This window comes from Sinohyriopsis cumingii, chromosome 15, assembly GCF_028554795.1.
Source record: "Sinohyriopsis cumingii isolate HCF-2022 chromosome 15, ASM2855479v2, whole genome shotgun sequence".
Taxonomy (NCBI): domain Eukaryota; kingdom Metazoa; phylum Mollusca; class Bivalvia; order Unionida; family Unionidae; genus Sinohyriopsis; species Sinohyriopsis cumingii.
The window spans coordinates 133,922,711-133,947,401 of NC_142975.1; the positions used below are offsets into that span (position 1 = coordinate 133,922,711).

At 38.2% G+C, this 24,691-nt stretch overlaps 1 protein-coding gene across 2 annotated transcripts in view; it reads right to left on the reverse strand.

The window, feature by feature from the left end:
* Positions 1-24,691, reverse strand: part of LOC149782812 (monocarboxylate transporter 12-like) — an 80,771-nt gene that overhangs the window by 22,729 nt on the left and 33,351 nt on the right. For both annotated transcript variants that reach the window (XM_089934329.1, XM_089934330.1), the window contains exons 3-4: positions 6,220-6,363; positions 5,151-5,294 (exon numbers count right to left, since the gene is read on the reverse strand). In XM_089934329.1, the coding sequence (XP_089790455.1) occupies positions 5,151-5,294; positions 6,220-6,363 (288 nt within the window). The remainder of the gene's footprint in view (positions 1-5,150; positions 5,295-6,219; positions 6,364-24,691) is intronic.

Here is a 24,691-nt window from a genome sequence, read left to right on the forward strand (position 1 = left end):
GTGACGGATTATGTGCTCACACGCTCGTCCGGGTCATTGACCGGATATCTAAACATGGATTACAATAAAATTTCATGTGGTCGACATCTATCAACTGATTTGACGTTACAAATAAACTATGCAACGATGCACACCGACTTGAAAATAACGTGGGCGTGATACCCTCGTTGACCTCCAACACCGGAAGCAGAAAGGGGGTTATCGCAAGCGCTTTTTCAAAGTATTTGACGTGTACGAGAGCATTTTTCGCCTTCGTTATAATAAGCTGTCTTTGCTATGCAGACTAATCCTTCCAACGGCATCAACGAGTGAATCACAATGGGGGTCTATTCTAATTTTTTGATTCAGATCACGGCTTCGTACGAGTTCGCTGAATAAAAATTTCACTTTCGGGACGTACAAGTCAACACAGATAGGATGAAAAGGTAGAGATCAGAAGCCAAAAAGCAACATTCCACATGTACTACTTCGTATGTGAGCACGGCCAAGTAAACAGGAAACACCCTCCAGAAATTCACGTTATCAGCGTCATCGTTGAAATGCGGCATGTACAGAATTTATTGTTCCACGGTGGAGCCTTCGAATCCTTGACTCAGTTATTTTCAGTTGTTCTCGGTAGAAGATATTATATGATTCTAACAGCATAACAAAAACAGTGTTTGCCAGTGTATGCATAGTTCGCGATGTGATGAGACTACTGGGTTTACCAGAACATTCCAACGGCATGACCGAAACCGCCTACGACACCATACAAAAATCAAAACAGGTGCGGAAATACTCAAAACCTATCCAGCCAAATTAGCCGTCGCAGATTACGGACCAGTGGCTAAAAATTTCGTGCCTGTGGCAAACTCATCTGGGAACAGTTCTTGATATATGGAACTCCGTAGCGACATTATGTAATGTCCGAGAATCCAGCGTGTTGGCCAGGGAAATTGAGGACATCATCAATTTTATCATAGCCGAGTTAGATCACATGAGTGGTGTGAAGAGCGCGGTTGATAAAAAACATCTGGTCAAACATGAATGCATGAAAAAATCTATGGTCAAAAAGAATTTTAAAAACCGTCGTGCGCTGCATCACAACATTGTTTGAGGAGATCGGTATCTATTACGAGGATATCCCCACCATCATGGAAATTATGGCGCTGCCTGATAAACCCATGAAACTCGCTAACACCAGCGAAGAGGACGAGCCGGACATGGTTCTTCATGATAGCAAAGCTTATCGCATTATGTATAACAAACATGGAAAAATCAATCTGGATCTGGTCGCGGAAACGTATCATTACCTGGAAAGTCTTAACCTGTCTCAGCCTGTAATCGCACTCGCACTTAGGTCTGTGGTTAACGTTACTAAAGGGAATTTCACTGATACTGCAGCGGCAGAACCTGAGACACAGAAAAAGATTGTTAACATAAAATCTGACGATGCTAAATGCACAAACATTGCTTGGTACCATCCCGACATCTTTAAAACACTTGATCATGAAATATGGAGTACAAAACGACAAACCTCAATGAAGAAAGAATGGCCCTGACATTTTATTACCTTTATAAATACCAATATAAACTCAATGCTGAATCCGATATTTCTAAGTTTTTAGCAGCTTACAGCTACTTAGAGACTAATAATATACAGATATCTCCAGATAAGCTGGAGAATCTTCTCATACTCAATCAGTTAACTTGAAGCAAACATGACGGTATGTTATCCTGTGACTGATTCAACAGACAAACCCGGACTAATATTTGATATCGGCAATCGAAAGCTTTGCGTGGAAAAGTAAATGAAATTCCTGAAGGAAGAACTGCTGAAACTCAAAGTGTTATTCCAGAGTTTAGTCGATAAAAAAGTATAAGATGGCGAGAACTTTTGTTCGATTTTAATTACATTGACAAACATCTGCCTGCGAAAGACCGGCACAAACTGGAATCCTATTACTGCTATTACCACCACTAAGTCTACGTGTACAAGTATGCGCATAGGTATGATAAATGTGTTTTGACGATCACGACAGTGGTGCCAATCGGGGTGACTCCGGACGGCATCGTGTCCACGGGCACTACGCCCAATCCGTTCATATTGATTTTATCCGGATGCACATCAGCTTAACAAACAATGCTCAAACAAATATAACCAAAAGTGGAAGCAAAAATGGTGCCCAGCAGGTGTTTTAGCCTACGAAAAAGTTGCACAACAAAATCAGGTCTTGTTTGCGTGGAGCCAAATTTGACATGCCCATTCTGACCTACGAACTAATAACTGTAGATATCATCATCGATTTGATGTCGATGGCCGTGTTCCAGTTAGGATACAAACTATGGCAGAAAAGTTTCAGGGCCTGCAAAAGAAAAAAACGCAACGTTTAGAAGCAGGAGAAAAGTCGATCGCATTGTTTCATCGGCCAAAATTTCTTACAGTACCACCATGCCGCGACGAAAGTTTTTGTGTTGTGTGACTATTTCTCAATTTGCTATGAGGTTATCGATTTTGATGCCGTCCACGTGGGCTGTGACATACCCAACTGGGATGTTTCCCCGGTGAGATTCAAATGCAAAGCGGTGTCGGTCTACCACTGCTTGTTTGATTCCCTCACCCGACACACCAATACTGCTGAAACCTGTGTAAGTAAGGTTTAACACTAATAATTTTGTGTCCGCACATGATGGGCGCCTCCTTGTTCGTAATTATTAAACACGCGGTATAAACACGCGGTGCACTTTCCAGATGGTCATTATTATACACTTGTATTTACTATTTTTTCATCAATACGCAACACACGACACGGCCTTGTCGATAATACTGCGGTAATTCTCTTGACGGTCCACGTAGTGTTGCTTCCTCTCCATGAGTTTAAACGGAATATACGCCATGATGTTTTTATCCGGATAAATCAGACAGATCTCATAACAGCTTAAAACTTGCTCACCCTTCGTGTACGAAACCACTTCCGTGTCCAGGCCTTGGCGTAGTAAATTCAACAACTCTAACGCGCCAGCGTCAACGTAATTTACCCGGTCGTCGTGATCCCCGACATCTACTGGGATATTGTTGTACCGGCCAAAATCGCGGTTATGGAATTTGTTATCGTAACGCGGCGTAAAATCAATGTGGCAATAAGAGCACTTGTGGCAAACCGCATCCATCAGCAAGCCTTGGTAAGCAACTGGCAAAACAGTTAAACCCGATAACACCCACGGATACTAATAATTAGGCAGGGTTACTACGCGTCTCACAAACGGGCATTCGAAGGACAGCAATAATAGTGTCCTTCACAATGTATCCATCTGGGTAATATCGGAAACCCGGGATAACTAAATCCATGCAAATCTTATTTCCAAAGATTTTACTGTCCAATAATTGTTCCGTATAGCATCGTAATGCAGGCTGAATAAAAAGATCCTCAGACTCAAGGCAGCGTCATCCCTCTACTACCGAGGGAGGATACTTTTTTGTTACAATGGAATCGATATCGCCAAAAGGTCAGCAGCCCATGACCGTAGCCAGTTCAGATCCTTTGATGGTCGTCTCCATTACATCATACCACTCTGTGAAATAAAGTAATTTAGTTGCTGATGCAAATCCATTATGATTATTTTAACAGTAATCTCTAATATAAAAAAGCCTTACATATGTGATCTAGCAAAACCTAGATTCGCTGAACGAAGGTGCGCTACAGTTATCAGAAATAACATGCCTATTACTTCAAAACTCATCATGACAAAAACAGTATGTATAGCAGGCAATTATTTTTAACGCGAGAGCTGCGAAAAGAATTATCGGATCATGCCATCTTTAGAATCACCTATAAATCGGACTCCAACAGGCAGCATTATCTATCTTGCATGGGAACAGAGTACTTTAGAACACTTAAAATTATCGGAAACCTGATACACTGAGGGACGTCATGGATGCCGTGGACGCCACCAGGTACAGCTACGTCATCATAGAAAATCGCAAGGATCTCGAAGATTCCACCATTAACGTGTATCTTCTGAACACTGACATCACGGTAGAATTAGCGCTCACCAAAGTGGTAGGACAGAGGCCCGACCAGACTTTACTTTCAGCTCAGCAACAAAAAGATTTATACGATCACAACACGCTTCACACCGTCTACGATAGAGAATACATCATGAAACCTAGTATGTTCTGCATCAACAGAGAACGTCTTCTCGAACTCATGCATATCACAGCGTTTAAGTAACCGGAAGGGAGGCCGCTTTGGTTTTTACTAGCCGAAACTGTAGTATGCTCTTTTTATACGTCATAGTGACTAAAACATGAGGAGGTGTTAATCAATTGTCAAAATAAACCGTATTAAAAAATGTCAAAATAAACCTGTTTCGGTGTGTTCGGAACTGCTTTCTCACATACTACTTTCAGCAAAACTATCAAAGCAAACAAAATTATCTCGTGTTTATTAGTACTATTTTCATTTGTTGCTTGAAAATGTTGTGTCCCCCCTCCCCAATTTGGTGAATTGGGGACACAGTGTCGCCTGACCTTGGGAACCGAAGGCATCACGCTCTCTCTCTCTCTCTCTCTACATATATATATATATATATATATATATATATATATATATATATATATATATATATATATATATGTATGTATATATATGTATGTATATATGTATGTATATATATGTATGTATATATGTATATATATATATATGTATATATATATATGTATATATGTATATATATATGTATATATATATATATGTATATATGTATATATGTATATATATATGTATATATATATATATATATGTATATATATATATGTATATGTATATATATATATATATGTATATATATATATGTATATGTATATATATATATGTATATATATATATATATGTATATGTATATATGTATATGTATATATATGTATATGTATATATATGTATATGTATATATATATGTATGTGTATATATATATATATATATATATATATATATATATATATATATATATATATATATATATATATATATATATATATTTGCCTATGTAAGTACATGCGTAGGTACTTACTTGCATTCCTATGTCACATATTACATATGTAAAAATGTACTGACATATGAGGAATAAAAATGTCATACGAAAGAAAAAGAATGTTTGATGTTAAACTGACCTGTTATTACCCCAAATGTGAGGTTCATCAGCTCCATCTTCGGGACGTAGGCAGTACTAACATAACCAACCCCGAGAAGAACTCCTCCAAAGAAGGTGATGAGCCGGAAAGAGAACCTCTGGCACAGTGCATTTGAAAAAGGGCCTGTAAAATGATCAATATACAGCAAATTGTGTTTCCTGTCACAAACTGAAATTATTCTTGTATCTTTTCAATCTTACGAATATAGACAGGGAATTATCGAAAAATTTACCTTATTGTCTGCGACTATCTGGAAAATAAGCATTCAATCTTTTTCACGTGTACAATGCAAATTTTAAATCATCCAGAAAGATTTAACAAGGGTACATGTTCACTTTAAAACTGTGTTGCTCCATTTATGTTAGATTTAACATACGTTTTCAGAGTATTATTGATTGCTTTCAAGCAATGATTTGGACACTTTATTTGGCTATTTCATGCATAGTTCCTTTCCCAACGGAATAAAGACACAGTAGACCAGGGCTGGATTAGACAGGTATCGAACCCACGACCCTTGGATTACAATTCAGATACTATTTCAACTCAGCTACTTTCGTTCGTATTTCATTGCATTGGTAATGAGACAGGTGCACCTTTACAAATCGAGACATTGCTGGTCTTAGATATATGGAAACGTCAACATACTGAATAAACAGGTAAAACGGTGTGTGTGTGTGTGTGTGTGTGTGTGTGTGCTTTTAACGTAGCTTTAAAAATTCTTCAGTCATATCGCTACAATGTCTGCATTGTAGCAGTTTATAATGATGTCTAGCACTGGGGCAGCATACAACAGACACGCATCATTCTGTCTCACCCAGTCACATTATCCTGACATCAGGCCAACCAGTCCTAATACTAACCTCTGATAGCCAAGCGAGGCAGCTGCAAATACCAGTTTTATAAGTCTTCGGTATGACTCGGCCAGGGTTCGACTTGCGACCTTCCGCACACTTTGCACCGAGCTACCACGCCTCGCATGACCCTCAGCCAAGCAAGATAGGTTGAGCATGCATGTTAATATGATGAGTTGAAAAAAGTCATGTCTTACCAAGCCCCAGCATAAGAAGCAGGCTAATGCTCCCGACCCATGCCGTATCGCCTGATCCCGTCCCATAATATCCGAGAAATTCTGTGTACAATACACCATACGCTTTGACACTGCCCACCGTTAGAAGGTACATCAGAAAGCAGCCTGAAAGGAATAGTATAAAAGTGACCAATTGAATCTTGCTATTACTTTCTTGCAGATCTGACAGGGACCATTGTTCAAGTATTTTTAGTGTTGTTCTTAAAAATCAAAAAGCTGTATCATGTTGGTTACTTTTATTGAATTTGGATCGCAGGTTTGTCAAGTTCTTGCATCTGAAAAGAAAACAAAACCCGAGACTAATCAACGATAACACAGCTCTCCTCTATAAAGATTTTAGTAAGTCTCCTGTACCCACTGTAAGCTCTAATCATCAATATATGATCAGTCTTAAGTAATCTTAATGAAATGTTGACCCCCTTTCTAACTAAATGGCGGGGGGTTGGGGGGGGGGTTACGTTGCAATTTGTTATCTTAATATTTTTACTTCTAATCTTTTAAAATGAAAAATAAATGTTATAATTGGCTCTATTTAGTCATTATAGTGTTGACATAGAATTTAGTGACAAAATAATTACATAGATACATACTGTGCCAGGGCATAAAATACATAAAACAATAAAGAAGGAACATTCTTTTCTATCATACCAATGAAAATGTACTGTAAAGAGTTGATACAATCCAGATATTAATGTTGTTTTTGTATTATGCTTTTAATATTAATTATGCTTCAGGAGCTACTGTGCTATCATTTCCCGTCCTTAAAAACAGATTTACTGGGTGAAAGTCGCTTGTTTTTTAGTATCAATGAAGTGACATCCAATAATGCAGCAGTGCAAACAAAGTTCTTTTTTCTCTTTACTTCGAGAGAAATTATTTTTTTCCCGATAATATAATGGGTGTAATATGTTTCATTTTCTTTAAACCAAAGTAAAATTGTATCTTTCAAGTCATTTGAGGACAGGAATTGTTTTTCCAGTGAAATCACACACCCCTCTACGAAAATGGTCGGTCCTTTGTTCACTACAGCTGAATAGAATAAAGAGTCTGCATTCCACTCATTAACATATAGAATACACATGTATAATACACATTTATAATTTACATGTATACTACACAGTTAAGATGCTAAGGTTAATGACCGACCAGTTCATTTGCAGATGAGTAATGGCAGGAATTTTTTTACACTTTAAAACCAAGATATTTTTGTAATTTACCTAAATAATTTTTGTTTGAATTATATATATATATATATATATATATATATATATATATATATATATATATATATATATATATATGATGCTATTTAGAGGCTGGATTTTCCCCCAAAATTATATACCCCTCCACACCATCCGACAATAAAATGGCCGGCTCCTAACTTATCACAATATACAATGTGTAGCCCGTCATTAATATAAAAGTTTACCATTGAATAAAAACACGGTTAATCCTTTTTTTAACTACACTGGTCAGAAAGTAGGCTAGGATATATCATGGAAGAATCTATGTGATCATGAGCTAAACATAAAATGTTTAATCTTTGGTAGTACTGCGTAAAATGCAGGTCACCGTGGCCTTCTATACTTGTAAGGGTGTAATACCAACTGAGATGCGTCAAATTATGTTTCATGACTGGAACATAAACAACGCCTAACAAATGAACTATCAACTTAAACTTTCAAGAAAGTCACTTAAGCATGATATATAGGACAAATGGACTTATTTTTGTTATAAGCATGATATATAGGACAAATGGACTTATTTTTGTTATAAGGGTGTGTTACTTAATGTAGATGCATCCACCCACCACTTTTCATTATTCAAGGTAGGCTAATATGCATGTATCATGCCAAAAAGTCAAGTGACCATAATTAAGCGCAAATTTGGTTTAACCAAATCCAGTAAAATACGAAATAAAGGCATGGCAAGCTCGTCAATATTGAGCAATTCTAGCATAAATATTGCCAGAGAAATGAACATTCACCATTCCATTTGCCCAAGTCAATAAACTTAGTGGCGCAACAAGAATTCTTCCCCACTCCCAGCTTAATTCTGGGACCTAGACGCCAAAGATTTATTTGAAAGGAATTTTGAGCCTCCCCGCAGCTGCGGGGGTTGTTTGGGCCATTGCAACGCTACTGCCTCGAAGTTTAAAATACTTTTGGAATGTGGGGGTTGTGCTCATAAATATACATTACTTTTAAAGTTACATGATTTTGGATAAGAAAACATGTGCATATCATGCTAAGAACTTACGTGGTCATGAGCCAAATGCTAACACTTAACCTAAGCCAGAACGTCCTTGGCCTTTCAGCCAAGAAACCTCTAGAAAGAAACCTCTGATGTAATTCACCGCCAATGAACTACTTTTGTTCATATGGCACAATACTAAAGCGAAATGAGGCAAAGTTACCAGCGGATCATTGTCGTTTGTTGTTTGTTTTTTTTTTCTCCTTCTATCGCAGCAGATCTGACGCAATCATCAAACCAACATACTGATGTGTATTTATACTTTACTTTTGATATTATTTCACGACTTGACAGAAATGGCCAAACGATATTCCAGTCGCCTGTAAAATGTGACATATATGTCTTGGTTAGTGTTCTTTGTATGGTTGATCACCCTTAACTCACTTTTGAGAATGTTTTAAGCTAAGCAAATTCTAGCTGAGAAATCCAGAGATGGCTAGAATGGCAGAAAATCCCGTCGGCTGTGAATCAACATTATGGCCCTCGCACCTAAGAGCGTCCCGGAGGTTATCATAGAAGTAAAACCGATTGTAAAGGCTTTCGTGCGAAATATTAGCCATTAAAGTTCAATTCACACCAGTAATTTCCGTCTCTCGTGCAAACGATGGTTATGGCCTGCAAGATCTCGCAGCGCCATAGGCAAAGAAGCCAGGACCATACGACTCATTGTGTGCTTGTAGTTTGCACTTGTGGGAACACTAATGCTTAACTGCAAGTGCATTCTAGCATATTAACTGGTTTTGTTTCTAATTTATCGAAAGCTCACACAGGACGCCATAACATGATCTGTGCCAGTGTGTTTTTTTTTTTTTATAATAGGAGACAGTACGCATGTCCCCAAGGACTCACCACACAGAAATAACTTGAAACTTGGTAAGATTTTTCTCCGTCAAAAATATTGTCGGTTGTGTTTATCTGAACGTGATGGCTATAAAGCAGCCGGATGGTGATAAATTCGAAGCGATTGGGAACTACATATATGCACCTTGGCAAGAAAGCCGTATATGGTATAAACCCAAAGATGTGGGCGAACCGTCCTAGATTGAACATTTGGTTTCTGATAGCAAAAGGGAGGCGGTTACTATGTTATTCCAGGAGTGGAGGACTGCATAACTGTCTTGAAAGTGTCTATGTTGTAATACCCATCATAAATGGTGCAAGTTGATTCGGTTCTAAGAGCATCTTCTGGTCTTATCACTGCAGACTGGTTATTTTTAAGCACAGCCAAAACGTTGAACCATCGGTATTAGCATAAACAAATTCAAGTAACGCCACCTATGTACTTGAGTCGGTGCACACCACCTATTTGTTAGAGCAATGGACCAACTAGAAGTCTGGTCAGTACAACGTGCATTGACATAACGAAAACCACATGTACTCCGCTTTTAACAACTTTTGCAGCGTCTTTAACTATAGCGACTCAGAAAGAACACTGATCAACGAGTTGTTGCTCAGCCTTGACACGTATCTGCGGGATGGTGTTTCCAGACCAGATTTATTGACATAGCAGATAATTACGTGGCATCTTTCGAGGCAAATTGTGGACAATAGGTATTCCGCGTTGGTCTTCTCTTTTAGTCGGCAAAATCAATAAATCTCTGTAAACATCATTCCACCCTACCCCCGACATCTTCGTCGAGGATACAATGTCCTTGAGCTTGGCACTTTTTTCCTTGATGACGGCGCGAGGCAGGTTTTTCATTATTGTAGGGATGGCCTCAGCCGGCTCCGCAGTGCCAGCACCAAAAGCAAATTGCGAATACCAGCCTGGCGGTGCCGGTACAATGATATCGTTGCCACCAAGACTGATTGTCAAATCTGACAAAAAGCTGCTGGTTTTGGTATATGGTGATTGGGGTATGTATCACGACAATGGTGCTCTGGGCTTTGTTTAAACCATGCACGCGGCTGAAGGAACGAAATGGGTCGAGTTTGTTTCCGTACTTAGTTGTACGGAATGAGTTTATCAAAACATCCAAGAATCTGCACACGAGTAAGAACTGGTGGTTAGCGGAAAAAACACATGACAAGCCGATTTTTTCTGACTTCTACATGCCCCACGCCCGAACAGTTGAAGGATCAGATGATGTCTGTCCTTGGAATGTTGGAATGTTGACTGTCATGGAGTACGTTCCGTGAACCTATTTCAAACCTGTCCAGTTTGAGTGAAAGTCATATTTTATTTTGAGCTGGCAAACTGGAGCAATAGATGCGAGTGAAATTCATAGCCAATAACAGCGATTTATTCTAAGGCTTTTCACAGGCCTTTGTGAAAAATTATTATAAAATGAATATGTGTAGCTGTCTGTGTGGGTTCAACGCAATTTTTCAGCACATGAGAGGCTATACATGGCGGCCAGTATATTTGGTGGAAAAAAAAACCGGGTAGACCCTGAAAGCTACTGGCAAGTTTTCTCACATACCCATGTTGGTCGAACGCACGAGGACAGAAGTAACATGTCAATAATCTATAAAAGTGAGTGCCTTTGATCACTCAGCCACCTGGAAACCCTGTATATATGCAACTACAATATGTATGTATGTATGTATGTATGTATGTATGTATGTATGTAGTACAAATTGCCATAAAAGACCCTTATGTAAAAAAATCTTGAAAAAAAAATGGCGTAACATCTCCGCTTCGAAAGCTAAAATGCAGATATCTAATTCATGATCCAAAATAGATGACATTATTTCAATATTTTATTACTTACAAAAACACGAAACTGTTTTTGATTATTAGTGGAAATTACTCATCCCGCTTTTTGTTTCGTAAAGAACTGATACAATAAGCATGCCTACATCATCTTTGCTGTTCGACGTTGATCGGCAACCATTCGCAAAGCGAAGATTAATCCCAACAGCTGCTAAATATGAAAGCCGAATAGGATCAGAGAGAAGTAAATAAAACTAGTTTTCTCCCGATAAAAGTAGTATCTATTATCATCAAAATAACGTATTTTTTTCTGGACAATTTTCTCAATTTTCTTTTGTTTTGTTTCTTGATATTTCGAGCTTTTATTATTTTTTTATTTGACTTGCTAGTAGACACTTTCTTCTAGGAGGGGATGTCCCAACACTTTTTGAGATTTTTCTCGAAATCTTAAGATTTTATTATTATTTTTCTGTGACTTTAATAGGTTTCCGTAGCAAAGATAATCACAATGCGCATTATTTCGTGAAGTAATCTATTTCTTGTTATTCTTTCAACAAATAAATTTAAGTAAAGTTTTTGGAGTAATAAAGGTGTAATCTTCCTGAATAACATTTTCGCTTTTCAGCTGCGGGTCATTTGAAATTACTTGATCTTATCCGCGGTGGCCAAGAACGAGTTTAGACATGATTAGATAATTCATGTATGGTCAACACTGAGAGCCAGACACGACAATACTTTCATAGATGCTACCATGAATAACCAGCGAGCAGCAAAAATCGTGGATTATTTACAGGACGGACAAGGATATTTTTTTCTGAATAAAATTTATCGTTGCCGTCGACGACAACGGCAATGTTATCTTGGGTTATTCGTGATAAACTTGTCCCTGTTCGTGATTCTCAAAACCGCGTGCACCGAAGGTGGGGAGTTGCCGTGTTTGATAGAAATTCTAGACCAGGAATGTTAACTGGTGTTGACAAATCATATTACAAGAAAGCATGTGCGATGACTGAAGTGGTTCATGCTATTTATCTGTTAAACGAGCCTGATGTTAATGCCTTTGCACCAATGCGAGGGTCCTAGCGGTAGGGGCACAAGTGCGAGGGGTGGTCGCATTTTGAATTGTGTCGCCCAGAGAGTCACAGAACACCTTTCGAACGTATTAGGAGGAAAGGGTCTGACAGCGTTACGATGTGATAAAATAAATCAATGGAAAGCTAAAGTGCGATCAAGTGGGGCGACAGTTAAGGTTATTGCTGAGTTAGAAAAGGCCTTAAGATTTTCAATAACGGCTCAAATAACCGGCTAAGTTTTGTACAACGCTGAGTACTTGAAAAATGGAACACCGATCACACTAACTGACTATATCGAGCACGCGTGGACGTCGAGTATAACCGTATTTCCACGAGATGAAGTACTGGTAGTGCTCATACTGACGGTGATGATATATCTGAATATATTCGTGAGATCAGTAAAAACCGATCCAGTGGCAGTGTGGCTGTTTCAGAGTGATGATGAACAACAATGATTTGATCAATTTGTGCGACCGTGCGGCGATCTTTATCGTGCTGAATCTTATCATACAACGATGACGGAAGTCGCAAGAAAATATACCGTCGACAACAAATAGATATAATGATTACTAAGTAATTGTTTTACTGTTACGTCTATGGTCGCTCATTTAGCTCAGAAGAAAAATTCATGGAGACCAACGTCGAAAGAATTTCTCGAGGATATTCAGCTATTGTGTGTCAAGTATGAGCACGGAAGGTTGTGGAATACGAAGCATTATTTCAGCGAAGTTATCTCCATTGATTTGGTTGCATGTTACCCTGGAAGTTTTCTTGGGATGGGTGAGTGTGCGCTGTATTTTAAGCGATTTGGGCATTCTACCCATGAGATAACTAGGGTATCGATAAATGGACCCAAACCCGACCTCAACTTGACAGGATCTGCATGTGTTGAGTCATTTTAATTTGTTAAGGGGATTCGTCTTGTAATTGTTGCTTGGTTTGGCCGACATTTTAATAAACCCGATCCAGAGATAAATCCCGACGATTATTGTGCAAGAAATAAACGTGGCTTGCTTCCAATAGTATTATTACGGTATATGCTTGATTCAGCGATCTTGTTATAGTTGAAGTGTAGCAATAAATTCGTATCGGCCACAAAAACAAATTTGGGTGCCAGAACCGCAGGTGCTAGCACCTGGAAGTGACAACAGCGGCATTGAGATGTCACTTGCAAATTTGAGTAGGAAAGCCATTGGTAAATTTACACAAGGAGTATCATCGCATCATCGACGAAGTCGTAAACGATTAATTATCGACGAGGCTGAACTTGGTTTTATAATCAAAGACACAACGAGCAAAGGCTAGTTCTCGTACTAAGAGAGTATATTTTTGAAGGATGGAACTAAGCTGGGTACTATTGTGTGTTATTATGATGGATATTCACCTCAATATACTCATTTAAGATCTTCAATGCTTGCGTACATTTATATAAATCTAATATCAATGACAACAGATTTTATGATACAGAGGTCAGAGTCGCCACAGATTCGTTTTATCACGATAAAACGAATATTGGATTGAATTGTAAGATGAATGTGATACAAGTGCAGGAGATGCTCCTGAGAACACTAGCATTCCTGGGGCATTAACGTCCTGGAGTAGTTGGCGAGTCAAGAATGAGACGATACTTGATTATTCGGAATCTGCGGATTATAAGCTGCTACCTTTACAGGAACTCACAGTTGTCATCGGCGCCGTCTGTACACAATCATGTTGCTGGCATAAAAATGTTTATCTTAATGGCTGAGAGGTTCAGGTAAAACAACACGCTTAATAAACTTATTCCTAAGCAATGATATGGTTGTGCTGACTTTGACTTACCGGCTTGTCAGAGAGATGAAACAATGAGGGGTTAAGTCACATACCTATCACAGTTCTTTCGATGGGAGGGAGACGCATGGACCCCAGAACGGATGGGTGAGAAATATATCGCTAAGAGTATTATCTGGGATGTGATCTGCACGGTATCCGTAGACGGGTTAAAAATGTTTCTTCAATAGCTGTTGACGACAAATACAGCAGTTATTATGTGCAGCGATAATGGTCACCACCACCACCCTTTGTCGGCGAATCCCCACACTGGTGATTAAAAGAACATGTCGATTATTATGAGGAAATGCTCGAGGACCACAGGACAATCAATGAGTCCATGAACGAATTTAATACATTAATAAGACTACATCCGAAAGGCGTCCGGTGCTCGATAACGAGTAGAGTTTGATTCTGATGTGTCGCCGATCATGAAGCTACGACAACAAAATAATCACTCTGCGAGCTGTAACGCAGTAATGTTATGGCAGCAGTATTCGAATAATAATCCAAGACAATTTACCATGGACAGAATTAATAGTAGTCGTGGTCATACATGTGAAAATGTGATGCTGGCCTGTCTTGAGTGTAATCGACATAGGCGTACTAGCGCCCTGGGCTAGCTCATTGAAGGGGTAAGCTCCCTGGGCCAGTGAACCTTCACTCACGGGAAGGCGGTGGTAACTGAGTATCTTCAGGAATTAATTTTAATTGTTCACGGACAAATCCACGTTGAGGAGCAGTTGAATCTAATATGTAGATTGCAGGTATACCCGTGGATCTCACCACACTAAACATTTTATATGCGTTTGCACTCCAGACTGGTACAGTTGCTCTTTTTTTACCCCCTCCTTCAAGATCCCCCGGCTCGTATAAGTATCTGACAGTTACTTTACCTAGTAATGGTTGCTTTGAGAAAGAGTCATGTCGTTGTACTGGTATGCGTTTTTTCGTGATTGCATTGATGGGCTTCATAGAAATTATACGTGTAATTTCATTATTTAACGCGGCTATCCCATTTGCTAGTCTTTTAACCCATTCACAAAATCTTGTGCTTGTGGAAATTTCTTGAGCGTATTGATATCCAAGTAATCGCTCAGCAAGTGTTCGATTACATCGTTCAACGATTGCCTGATCACGATGAATTGCGTTATGCCTCATCTAATTTTGACGTTGAATTGTTTCATCATCGATGTTACTGTACCAAGACATCATTTGTCAGTAGCAACGTGTAGTAACTGTGGCCATTGCAAGGGCCCTCGTCGATCAATTCGTTCAAACACAGATGCAACTTCGGTTGGTGTTTTAGCTAATAAAACGGCTGTGCTTCTTTGTATCTACTTGCAACGTCAACAACAGTTAGTGCATATTTGTGAACGTTTAAATAGTATAATAGAGTAAAAACAAAATATCGGCCTGATGAACTTCATCTGGATACTGACATCAAAATGCCCATATTGAATTTGTGTATGGGGTATTATATACATTTACCACATTGCCGATCGTCCTAACCAATCTGCAGCTGCAGCACGTGTAACACCTGCAGCGCCAGCAAGTTTACTAATAGCAACCCTACCCCTCCAGTATCCATTTGGGCTATAATAATCTGACTCCATCATTATAATAATAATTATCGGCCGATTAATTACCCAGTACCTAACACTTATTTGCCTTTCATCGCAGATCTTATCAGCCAATTAGCTAGTGATTCTCCCAGAGTTTATTTTTTACTCACTTTGGCACGTGTATCGACTTCACATCTGTGATATGTCGTTGTTGTAAATCGGGACTTTTCTACGCGACATCATGAACACGACACTCCTGATCAATCGCATTCATGGTACACTCTACTAGTTTGGGTTGATTTCGTTCGTCGAATATCAAGTCGGGTTCCACGGCCGCAATAATTATATCCAGGAAGACTTTTTTTGCCATTATACTTAGCCCATGGAGACCCTGGTAATTTTCCAAGTGAAGCAGCAATATCACTACCCGACTTCTCACGAGATGAAATAAACTTGTATTTTGTGCCACATTTCACATACTTGCCTGTAAGTATACGCCTTTTGATTCTCTTGTTTTTTATGCTAATTCACTGGTATTGGTGGGTCCCTTGCATCGAACACAATATAAGTACATATTATTCGTTATTATTTATTATTAATATGGATGTCATTGACTTTTCAGCGACACGAGAACTAGAACCCGTCAGCACAATCCAGCATTACCAAACTCTATTCAAGCAATTATTATAGGGCCATCAGGGTCTGGAAAGACTCAATTGTTACACATCATGATAACGAGATGGCTTAAGTGAGATAAGTTATATTTAGTGGCACCATCAATGGATGACCAACGATGCTACAGTGTGTTGAGGAATTTTAATGATAATGCGAAGGAGACTGCAGCTGACAAATCGGCCGGGGATGATATTATTGACTTTATTACAGATATCGATGAGACTCCATCGGCCGATGATCTCGAAAGGGATATCAACAATCTCCTAGTATACTATGATGTGATGTTAGACAAACAAGCAAATCCAGCTCGAATATTTTCTCGAGGAAGACAAAAAAACACGAATGTGATATATGTTACTCAGCGATATGTTCAAATACCTAACGTCATCAGAGATAACTGCAAAGTTATGGCGGTATTTAATGGGATTGACCTTACGAAATATTCATCAAAATTGGTCTTCCGTTGACATGGATATAATCAAGTTTAAATTCTTTTTCTCACACGCTCGAGCGAACCCACCTGGATTGGTACGATAAATGTACATGACCCTAGATCGAGGTATCGCATTGGTCTCGATAAAATGTTTGGTTGAGACTGCAACTCTCACTTGTATCCCCCACATACTCACTCGTCGTCGCTACACGCCTAACCTAAAAAGCACTTTAAGACCGGATAATTTACGTCCCCTCTATTAATAACAACAAACGCGGGCGACTGCACAAACTAAAACCGTTTCTCGGTCAATGAACTCATTCAACGCAGTCGACGAAAATATTTTACTTATACCTATACACAATGTCGGGGCCGCAGGTAGGCGACTGCACCGTTTACCCCGCTCGCTCTACAAGCATTCAATTTTGCTTCAAGTTGGAAGATTTGGATCCCCATAGCAGCGGGGAGGGCAGATCGACGGCATGACTGTCTCGAGATCAATAAACAAATAGTCAGTATACATTTATATACCCTGTAGCGCATCCCAGTAGGGGATAAAGTAGTGTAGAAGGGTGGATTTTACAAAATAAATACCAAAACGAGGCCGTAGCCCCCCCCCCCCCGCCCCCGCTGCTAGGAAAAGGCTATACATTCATGCCACTTCCTTGCCCTCAAAGAGAGTATTTAATATAGCAGGAGATATTCTTACCGCGCATAGGGCTGCTTTGAGTTCAGACGTTGTTGACATTAATTTTCCTTACTCAAAGAAATATATGCAATGACCTATTTAGCGTCTTACTATACAGATTGAAAACAATATAGTTCAAGTGTGTGAAGACATTTAAAACATCTCTCCTGTGAAGTTAAAATTAAAACACAGATAGACTAAGAATGTTTTTGAGATTTGTATTTGCTGATAGTTTGACTGATTTCAGTTGCTTGAGGATTTGATTAGTTTTATGTCCATTTTGTATGTTCATTTGACTGCCATTTTGATGTCTTACAAGGTAACATCGCTTAGAGATGTTGTTTTTTCTCAAGTAGTAAATGCTATAGTGATTATTTTATTGTTTTCATTAAATGTTTCTGTATTGTAATATGTATTGCAAAAGGGGTTTGGTATATCGCAATACGGTTTTGGGCGTATTGTTGCACCCCTAATTCCAATACAAATAATGAAATATAGTCATTACAGGGGAAAAAACGAATTCCCGAATATTTCTTTAAATGAATGTTATATACCACAATCATCTTATATAGACAGAAAAGGAAGGCTTTTGATGTAATTGTTTTAGCTTAGACTTTTTACAAATCTTCATCGATAATATTTAGTAGTTAGTTTGACTGTGTAACCCAAATCATACGCTACGTTTCGACATTTGCAGAATATGTTTGACTTCATATATGATTTGAAATGGTAAATAGTGTCAACAGCTTACCTTCTTACAAGACAACAAAGAGATAGCGTTTGAGCCGTCTGTAGGGGACATCACGTGTGTGCAAGGGATACTATCATACTTTTGTGCGTACTCTTCAAAGAGTTAGCGTTTGAGACGTCTGTAGGGGATATCACGTGTGTGCAAGGGATACTATCATACTTTTGTAAGTACTCTTCAAAGAGTTAGCGTTTGAGCCGTCGGTAGGGGATATCACGTGTGTGTAAGGGGTACTATCATACTTTTGTGCGTACTCTTCAAAGAGTTAGCGTTTGAGACGTCTGTAGGGGATATCACGTGTGTGTAAGGGGTACTATCATACTTTTGTGCGTACTCTTCAAAGAGTTAGCGTTTGAGACGTCTGTAGGGGATATCACGTGTGTGTAAGGGGTACTATCATACTTTTGTGCGTACTCTTCAAAGAGTTAGCGTTTGAGACGTCTGTAGGGGATATCACGTGTGTGTAAGGGGTACTATCATACTTTTGTGCGTACTCTTCAAGTGTTTAAGCAGTACATGATATATACAAGATATTTAATTACTTAAAGACAAATAATCGATCAATAAATGTATATAGGGCGACTTTTTCTCAACTATGTTACTCGGTTGAAACTATTTCATGCCAATCAGTTATCATCGTTACCAAAAATAGAACCCTACAGTCCCCATCACATTCCCACCCAACATGTTTTTCAAAAACTTTAACAAAAACGAAAAGTGACACAAATGTCTCTCTAATAAAAAAAAAACTTTTACTCAAAACAAAAAGCAAGACAAAATAAAGGAAGAAAGAACTACATAAACACGTGTGAAAACAAATTCGAAATGAACGGGCTATCAGATGGATACGTTTATAGATCGCCTACCAGCAATATTAATAAAAGATTTCCCAAAGTCCAGATGTTGCCTAAAGGTGGTAGAAATTCAACACCAAAATTATATTTTTCTCGCGTGCGAATATATTATTTATCTGCCTGCAAGGCTCGCCCCAAGTACAAACAACATAAACCTATGCGCCTATTGATCAAGAACTGTGTTGTCGGTTATAATTTTAAATCATTAATAAAATGATAAGTCATCCTGATGTATCGACGAAATACACAAGGGCAGATATACAGTGTACGCTTTCAACAAAGTATGTACACGCGTATTGAATTATTAAACTGTCAGCATAGTAAAGTTATCACACATCTGGGAAATTTCATATAAAATCTGAATTCTTGGTAATATAACCGCTATTTAGACTGGATATATATATATATATATATATATATATATATATATATATATATATATATATATATATATATATATATATATATATATACACACACACACAATAGCCTGTTCATCCGAAAACCGGCATTTTCGAGCGAGAACGCTGGAAAACACCACTCAAAGTATGACGTCAAAATTTGTTTACGTCATGCGGAACTAATTTACCATTTTCAAGAGTTATAGGTTACTGCATTTGTATGGGAAAATATGAACGAGTTTTGGGATGGAATACTGCACGAACTTGTGAGTGCAGTATATCCTTCTGACAAAACGATAATCACTATAGCATTTACACACACGTGATATCCCCTACAGACGGCTCACCATTTTATCCCACCCACCCCAACTTTGTGTATCAAATTATCATGGACCGTCATCGTTTCCCCGAGACACAAGTGTTGGACGTTCACCCTCTCTGCTGCTGTGCGCAAGTAAAAAAATAAGTAGCACTATCAGGTGACGTAGTTAAATCATTGCTATATTTAATAGCAATGACTGATTCTGAACTAACTATGGAATCTCATATATCAAAACTAACTCGACAAGGATTACAGGCAATTAAGAAATATTCAACGACCGCGATTCTTTCAAACAGCCGCTACAACAGAATGAAAGCTCATGTGGAATTTGAAGAAGGTGCTGAGAAATTGTTTAAATCGGCCACAAAAGCAACTAAAGGTCATCTTTCATCGCGGGAACAAACTACTAAGGCAATCGGGAAAATAGCAGAATGAACCAAAGCGACTCGAAAGATTCATCGAGAGAAAGCTGGTACTCAACCACAGTTATTAGAAGGTACTGATCAAGCTGGTGTTTAGATAGGTCATGTGAATGATCTTAATACACTAGAAAAACAAGTCAACCGTTAGCATGGGTCCTCCATAAATTGCATTCGTTGTCTTAAACGCTCTTTTTGTTTCATATTCGCGAGGCAACTCTGATCCAATTTTATCTATCGCCGTTGCGATTGGAACTAATTGCTGAATTTGTGTATCATCGTTGATCCTAGCTTGGATTCGGCTGCTAGTGTACATCTTCCTTCTGATTTTCGTTCTTATAAGATTTCAAAATCATTTGTGATTATTTTCATGATCAAGTTGATCAGAATGTTGTATACCATTTTCGATTGCAAAAAAATCGCATTAATATTTTCGTGAATCATTATATAATACAAATATTTCTTTCATATACCAAAAATATTTACACAATATACAAATATTTACACTATAAATATATCTTAATATTGGAGATTCTTAACTATACTTATCTTATACTTACAATTCTTAACTATACAGATATACAGCAGTATATACAGACTAGTAGCATACATACAACACTATTATTAGTTTAGAAGCATATATACATCATTATATACATATATTTACACTATATATATATCTATTTTTATGTTTTACTATGGGGGGGGGGCCTCTCATGGTCTTAGATTAGTAATTATTCAGCGCTGCTCTACGGTCAACAGGAGTTTTCTGATCATGATAATTTGCACTCCCCCAACCCCAAGCGAATCCCGTTGGGCGCAAAAAAGAGCGCCCCTCACAAGCCTCGTGTGATGGGACGCGAATTATCAATAATCAGTACATATATATTGACGCTTGAGTCAGGCGCAGCCCCCTCTAATTTAAAGATTTTTCAAACCGTCGACAGGTTTCTCCGCTTCGGGACAGAACACATTATCAATCTCAGTCGGGCTCACGTCTATATTTATACAGATTGACTATCAATCAGAAATAAGGGCGTTTGACATTGCATAGGTTATAACATTAACCATTTTTTAAAACCTATAACGACACACAAGGTCATGTTCTTATTTTCTTTTAAAAAATATACGTTGAATATCACCAAATCTAGAATTGTATGAGTCGTGCTGTTTTTATAACACTAACCATGTTATATATGAAACTTATAAGGACACAGGAAATCAAGTGCTTGTTGACAGTTTCCTTCGCGATGATATGCCACGTGAAAATAAAATATTATACGCGAAATTTAAGCGTCCTGTGGTTTAAAAAAAATAGCATTGTATGCGCGTCTTCAGAGTTGCCGACAGACCGTGAAACGGCTCAGTCGTACTGTTTAGTCAGGGACTTTAGCCCCTGCAGAGTTATCTCCCTTAAATGCACGTGCTGGTATATGACAGCCTGCAATTACATAAATCTTTAGATTCCATGGAATCTAAGGTGGTTTAATTATATATACTGAAATTGTATTTTCTGATTATATCCCTTTGAAAATGTTGAGTTAATTATACCTTCTGCTATACATCTTGCTGAAATAGAATAAATACCAAAATATTTACATGCGCTGGTCATTGAATGAAATTATTTTCATATCTAGCTATCGGATTCTGAGTCTACGCTTACTGAGAAAACTAACCATGAATTTCTGGGTCCTCCTGCTTCCCTTTTTCTACAATTTTCTCTCTGCGTAATAGCTTCAAGATTATGTAAAGAATTATTAAGTGGACTGCCGTCAAGGTGACTGACGGCATAACAGTATTTTATCAAGCCATTACAACACTCATAAACAAATATATGATAGTGATACCTTTTTCCCAACAGGGAACATGAATTAACCGGCGTTAGTAACAGAACCGTCCTTTTTTCAGTCCAATCTTTCTAATTACACCAGCGCGATTTGCCTTATAATTATCAAAGATGGGGTGCCTTCTGAATTCTTCGATACTGTTTCCTTGCTCCTTTTGTATAGCATATATCTTTAGTCAAAATTAATAATCTCATATTCCTAAAAATATTAATGACTTGTTGAATTGTAAAGCAATATAATCATGTATTTCTCGGCAGAAAATCTAATGAGATAATCCTTAACATCCTTCATTGAACCACTAGTTGTCGGTCTACAGCTAGTAGCCTGACCATCGTTCTTTTTTTAAAATCATAATACCGTTTCAAAACTCTGTATTTTCTGCCACCACGATTTATGCAGAGTTGTGATTTTCCTCTGACACCAATTCCACATTTCAAATATGGCTTTGGCCCTAAACTATAGCGTTTAATACTCTTTGGCTGATAACCACAAAATTCATAGCAACAAGTCTTCTTACACGGAGTTGTTGTCCCAATCGTCAGCCATTTACAAGCATTTGTTATTAGTGAATTCACTGTATATTGACCTAGAATGATATTTAATTGCTTATGCGATTTATCCACTGAATGATAAACCTGATAATGATGATCTTCGACCGATGAGGGGTACTAGCACCCCGAGTGTTAACACTCGGAAGGAAACAAATAGTGTTATTCTAAAGTGTGTAGTCGAAAGAATTACAGAAACTTTCATGAATGTGTTACGAGGATATGGTCTAAAAGATGTGCGACGCAGAAAAATAAACGAATGAGCCGAAGGTGTAAGAGAAAATGAAGCCAGAATAAAAGATATCGCTGAGTTGGAAAATAATTTAAAATTCCCAAAATAAGTACGGAAAATAACCAATGAGATTTTATACACACCAAAAACTGAATTGAGTGGTGGGCTTCCGTAGTAATAATTGACCACAACGCTCACGCGTGAAGTCAAGCATAACAAAATTTCCACCCAGGAAAAATACTGTATTTTACTACGGTGATATTTTTGAGGGTATTCAGGATATTAGTGAGCAAGACCCAGTGTCTTTGTGTTGTTTAAGAAAGATCCAGATAATAGTGCATTTGACCAGTTTGTGCTACGATCTGGTGAACTTTATCATCAGAAATCTCTTCATGAGCAAATGCTTCAGACTGCACTAAAAGTTTACAACCGACTTAGATCTGGTAAATAATTTGTTAAATAATTATTTTACCATTTCATCTGTCGTGGCTCATTTTGCTCAGCAGAAAAATTCATGGCAACCAATAAGTACGGAATTTCTTTGGGTTTTCAGCGTTCATGTGTTGAATATGGGCACGGAGGTCTTTGGAATACTAAATATGATCGCAGCGACGTCATTTCGATTGATATAGTTGCATGTTATCCATGACGTTTTCTTGGGATGGGTGAATGTAGGCATTATTTTGAAAGATTTTGGCATCCGACACATGTAATGTCTCGAGTTGCAATAAATGGCCCGCTGACGAATTTCGATCTTACAGGATTTGCCGAGATTGAATCATTCGAATTAGCTGAGAATATTCATCCGGTCATTGTTGCTTGGTTTGGTCGTCATTTTAACGAACCAATTCCCGAAGATAACTGCGCAAAGAATAAACGTGGCTGGGCTATATGCTTGATGCAAGGATATTATTGATGCTGACAGTGAGTGAGGCAATAATTTCAAATAATTTCATATAGACCACAAACCGAGGTTTGGATACCAAAACCACAAAACAATGACAGCAGAGATATATCATTTAACAAGGATATAGGTCATAATTGTACAACATGAATATGATTGACTTCTCAGCAACGCGAGAGAAGGAACCAGTTAAGCATCATCCGGGATTGCCCAACTCTATTCGTACCATTATCATTGGTCCATATGGGTCTGGTACAACTCAGTTGCTACTCAACCTGATCATCAGATGGCTCAAATGGAACAAACTGTATTTAGTGGTACCATCCGTAGATGACCAACAATGCTTAATGTTCTTTAGGAATTTAATGAAAATGCAAAGGACAGCGATAATGATAATAATATTATTGAATCTATCACTGACATCGATGATGCACCATCAGTTGATGATCTTAACGAGGATATCAATAATCAAGCAGTATACGATGATGCTATACTCGACAAACAAACAAATCCAGCCAGAATATTTTCACGAGGCAGGCACAAAAACACGGACGTCATTTACTCAACTTACCAAGGTTATCAGTAACAACTTCAATTTTTGGGTTGTCTTTAATGGCTTTGATACACACAGGTTGCGAAACATCCATCAGACTTGGTGTTCCAATGATATGGATATCATTAGGTTTAAAACTTCTTTGCTAATACGCAGAAAAACTATTACTGATTTGTTACAATAAACGTACACGATCCAAGAACACGATATCGCATTGGCCTGGATAAAATATATGGTTGATCAACCTGTCACCTGACATTTTTTTTACCCACACCAGCAGCAGTACGGGTGAACGACCTGAACGAATGTCTCGGGGGAACGATGATGGTCCATACGAATTTGATACACAAGGTCAAGGGCGAATAAAATGGTGGGCTAACCAACACATTAGAGGCCTGTGTTTATTTTTCTGACCTTATATGTACAATGCCCCCCCCCCCCACCTTGCCTATG